Raw genomic sequence first — 4,961 nt, 5'->3', positions numbered from 1 at the left:
TACATAGGAACATGTTGATGCAAAACACACAAAAGAGATGGAGAGAGAAGAGAGAGAGAGAGAGAGAGAGAGAGAGGCTGAGTTTTTAGTATATTGCAATGTTAAAAAAAAAGGTTACATTGACCCCACTCAAAAGAGTGTTCAGAACCTTCTATGCTAAGTCTAAGACCTAAGTCCAGCATAGAACTAGATGAAAAGGATGTACGGACCTATCTATATAGATGCACCACATATGCTGAGTCGGTTTGCTTTTCTACCATCGGCCTGATGACCTGAAACCAGCATTAAATGCTGCATTTAATGTCACATGTGTGGATATATTGCTGCCAGCTGCCCTATGCAAGACTGAATCATGTACTTCTTGGTGCTTATCTGAGCCTGTAGATGACCTAAGTCTGCTGCCAAACAGGTATCAGCCTTGGAAAAGTGCCATGTCCATGTGTCATGCACATGACAAGCTACTACCTAGCTCTTGTGAAGTTATTGATCATGTCAATAGCAACCATCTAAATATGCAGACTTTTAATTATCGCTAGGATTTTGCCTTCCTAATTTGTCTTCTTTTCTTGTCACAACTTTTCAAGAATAAGACCCCGTGTCAAGTTTGTTGTCTCATATTGTTTGCTAAGTATATATCCCCCACCCTTCTGCACTAAAAAAGATGCACATTCTCGTCAATGCTGGTCAAAACAGCACAGAGAGTATCATTATCCCTCTGTTCCTAGATTTGATGGTTGGTAGACAGACCTTCAATGACCTCAGCATCCAATTGTTGGTTGAGAAGCTACATGAATTTCAACAGCAAATGACCCAAAGTTCACAGGGCCTTCAATTTGAACATCCATAGATGGTTCAATAATTAGGCAGAATTGTTAAGGTTAACTAGACAATTAAGGCGGTCCCTGACATGACATATGATGATTACATATAAGCTAGTTCTTAAGCACTTTGTAGGGTAGTAATTCGTCAAGCAAGCGTAGTGTAACTTGTGCACAGAAACATAGCTATTGTCAAACAGGGTTGTAGCCTATCTAATAGATAGAACTCTATACACACTACCATGACCAACGCAATGCTCCAACAGGCTACAGAGGTCTCTATACACTCAGGTACCATGGCGGTGGTTGTAGAAGCTAGGCTCGAGTTAACCAGAAACTTATGCCCATTGCATTACTTCAACATTACTGCCAAGTCATGAGTACATACAGTGCTCACCTCTAAAAGCTAGCTATCCATCAAAAACTTGTGCAAGGACTCAAATTTGAATCTTAAACAAAGTTTATGCTTGGGAAACTCTGATCATGTAATCTCAGAAATCCAACAAGCCCTGTCACCCTTTGAGGAGGGATTCAAAAATGGTTTGTGTATATAATTTTCTCATCAGCTAGAGACTTTCCTTGAAAAAGTGTTTGTTTACTTCAGTCGATGCTCTACAGATAAGTATTCGGAAGCCCAAAGCTTGAACTTCAACATGCTGCAGTGGAATGTGGAGGACAGCATTGCCTCAACTATGTCACCTCACTTCGGCAAAGCGACACATCAGCCTGTATTCATTACATCTTCAGACTGGTTTCACTGCCTCTGCTATCTTCCATTTCTGTGTCATCTTCACCTGTGCAGTGAGATTGATTACCATTTACACTATCATCTAGACTCCCCTGATCCTCAGTCACATCCACATCATGCATCCCAAGTCCCAGTTCTCGGCCCTTCCATCTAGAATTCTCAGATCCTCCATCGTCACCCACGCTTTCTTCTCTCCCAGCATCATCTGAGTGATGGCATACTAACGACGACTGACCAGTGAGCTGCAAAGGGCCTTGGAGCGAGCTTTGGGAATGAGCAGGAGCCAACTTCTGGCCACAATAGAGCGATGGATGTAAATGCATTTGACCAGGAGATCCCAATCGAGGGCAGAGTTCTTGTGGAGATGTTGCTCGGCACAAATGCTGTTGTTGCTGTGAAGAGTTGTACAGAGCAGGAGCTTGTTGCACAGCTGCATGTACAGCGTATTCTGGTGGAACCCATATACCACCAAGCACGACCAACTGCGGTGTGTGGGGTGACGTGGTCTGAGATGGGCTAGGCCTCCTTGTGTGTAACCGGTATTTCTGCATTCAAGAATGGGTAAAGGCTTATTTAGAGTCTCCTTGTGACAAATGACTTCAATTGGGTCACTATTCATCAAAGGGACAGCTTCCTCTTGCCACAGAATTGTCATGTACCTGAAGATGGCTCTTAACTTCGTCATTAGTCAGACCCTCCACCTTCATCAATTCTCTGATCTGCTTCGGAGTAGCTGCTGCCATGGTTACACATATTGCATCAGGGAAAATACACTTTCTCATCATCAACACACACATACCTAAATCAAAATAAGGTGTGAAAGCCTTGTTAACCATCAAAGGGACATGCAAGAACCCTACCCTGAGAGCCACCAAGCTGCTGCAAAGCACTGACAAAGCGGCGGTGCAATTCAGGAGACCAACATCTCCTTGTTTTCCGTGCTGGTGGACTGCCGTTTGAACCATCTGCTCCTTCTCCACTTGCTTTGACAATTAGTTCCTTCGATTGTTGCTGCACATTTTCCATCAGTTTGGTATTGACAAGGTTGGGCAAAGGCCCTGTATTTTCACACAGGGACGTAGGGACAACCTCCGGATCCCGAGGAGCAAGTGCAAGATCTATAGGATCGACAGCCCCAAGCCTAGGTGTGGGCTGAACAACCTTCCTTTCCCGGGAGAAAGGCATAAATGCTCCACCCGTGTTGTTCTTGGAGTGGAAAAATGGCTTGGAAGAGGCTTGCTCTTGCATGCGGTTCAGGCTCGTCTTTTCCATGGCAAGCTCTGATTGACACCTCTGCAAAATGTGACGTGATCAATATGAAATAAGAATTGAAAGGAGGGAAAAACAGATAAGGGGTGGATGATGGACCTTTGCAAGATCATTACCTCTTGGCTATGGCTATTAGCCTCAGCTTGGGCATTCCAGCATTCTGCTGCTTTCATCCAATTAGGCTTGCAAATCCTCTTTTGTGGAAGCTCATCTTCACTGCTATCTCTGTGGGAAGCATTAGTGGGCTTCTTTAAGGGAATGAATTCTTCTAGCACGATTCTATCAATCGGACTCTGAAGGTTCGAATCAGTGTCGTTGAGACTCAAGCTTACTTGAATTTGAGGCCACCTCTGAGATGAAGGCTGGCAGACAACCAACTGCTCTTTGTAGGCCTCAATAGCTGCAAGAGAGGAGAAGCATGCACAGAATGAGGACCATTTTGTAGCTCAAAATTTGTGGGTAAGCATATAAATATGATTCTTTTAATATAATAGCTATGCGAGCGAGCCAATCACATGTGATGCTAGGAAAACCGCATATGATCCATATGATTGCACTTTCTGAGATGATGTTTTAAACATCATAGCTAAACCCGAGAACCCAATGTAACCCATAGGTGATCCATATGATTGTACTTTCTGAGATGGATTTTTTAACAAATAAGTGAACCCCATATGATCCATATGGTAACAACGAAGTACTGGGAATGGGATACACCAGGATCTTGCAATTAGAAGCCTGGTGCTTAAAACCGTTGCGCTTGCACTCCAAAGAAAGAAAGAGAGGGAGAAGCCTTCTACCATCATGCAACAGCTGCATGCAGAAGGGGAGCTCTCTCTTGAACGCCTCGATCTTTTTGCGCTCCTCTTCTAGAGCATTCAGGTACTCTTCCAGCCTGTGCATCCGACCGAGCTGATCGTCGGGGATGGAGAAGCTTCTAGAAACACAAGTGGTGGAAGTGGTGATAGAAGGCCGGCACTCCAGAACCAGACCTGTGGGAGATCCCATGGCTGCTCGCAAACACACACACACACACACACACACACTGTGAGAGTGTGCACTTTCAGTTGCTACTTCAGAAAACTATCTACACTCTTGAAAGGCTTTACTACGTAAGAGTCAAGAAAAGCCTACCAGAAAGATCGTTTGCGCCCTTAGAAGCTAAGGCAGAGGCCTTCGATCGGCCAAACACTCTGTCGCACATCTCATGACAAGCTTTTGCCCATGGCATTTTCTGCTGCTAAGATCTCTAAGGCTATGCATTGGCGCTTTTAAATATATGAATAAGCTCTGCAAAACCGTTCAAAAAGGGGAGAAGGGGAGGGGGAAACGAAGGCGATGTGTGTAGCAGAAGACAGCAAGTAGAAGGAAGGAATAAAGGGCAGCAACACTGCAGCAGCAGAGATGGAGTGAGAAAGGGGAGAAGGGAGAAGCATCACCCAAAGCGTATGAAGAGGACAAAGGGCAAAGAGAAATGTGGGCTGCACAACCCAAAGCGTATGAAGGGGACAAAGGGCAAAGAGAAATATGGGCTGCACAGAGATGAAAAAGACCCTAGAAAATTGCAAGCCCTTCTAAAACAATGTCGGCAAGACTCAAAACGAGAGAATGCAACGTACAGACTACAAGATGGCTATGGCGAAAATGCAAGACAAGTAAGAAGCCACCAAGGCAAGCGAAACCCAAGCTTGCTACTCCCTCTCTCCCTCTGTGTGTGTGTGTGTGTGGGGGGGGGGGGGGGGGGGTGGTATGAGAGAGAGAGAGAGAGAGGGAGAGATCAAACAGCAGGCTCTAAAAGCAATGCTCCAGATCGTTGACAGAGCATCCTGTACAAGATGATTCGTTGAATTGCAGGGATAATTAGACGGCATATGCAGGCAAAGCTCTCTTTTGATTTTTGGGCATCAAGAATTGCTCAGAATATACTTGAAGAAAGGGCATACTGTATATGATGACGACGTGGATCCAAACTTCCCCTTAGTCACTAAGCACCTCTACACACTACATGCAATTTGGGGGACGTTTGCTATGTGGATGGGATGGCTTTTGGGCTTTGCATCTCTCTCTCAATGACGTCTCAACAAGTGGGCTCTAGCCTAAGTAGTGATTTCTCCGGCCTACCAATG

General features: G+C 44.9%; 1 protein-coding gene across 2 annotated transcripts; it reads right to left on the bottom strand.

The window, feature by feature from the left end:
- Positions 1-1,146: 1,146 nt before the first annotated feature.
- LOC147641567 (myb family transcription factor EFM-like) lies at positions 1,147-4,697 on the bottom strand. 2 transcript variants are annotated; one of them, XM_086789274.1, is made up of 6 exons: positions 3,970-4,697; positions 3,636-3,845; positions 2,952-3,235; positions 2,427-2,859; positions 2,226-2,302; positions 1,147-2,111 (listed from the first exon to the last, which is right to left on the bottom strand). In XM_086789274.1, the coding sequence occupies exons 1-6, from the start codon at positions 4,064-4,066 to the stop codon at positions 1,554-1,556; spliced, it is 1,659 nt and encodes a 552-aa protein (XP_086645400.1). In that variant the 5' UTR covers positions 4,067-4,697; the 3' UTR covers positions 1,147-1,553. The 2 variants fall into 2 exon arrangements, with proteins under 2 accessions (XP_086645400.1, XP_086645485.1); XM_086789359.1 differs by having other exon boundaries at positions 2,226-2,299.
- Between the last annotated feature and the right edge of the window lie 264 nt (positions 4,698-4,961).

Source organism: Cibotium barometz, chromosome 1, assembly GCF_041138505.1.
Source record: "Cibotium barometz isolate CiBa-2024 chromosome 1, ASM4113850v1, whole genome shotgun sequence".
NCBI lineage: Eukaryota > Viridiplantae > Streptophyta > Polypodiopsida > Cyatheales > Cibotiaceae > Cibotium > Cibotium barometz.
Note: the sequence above shows the minus strand (reverse complement) of the source record. Positions and strands in the feature narration are given on the sequence as shown.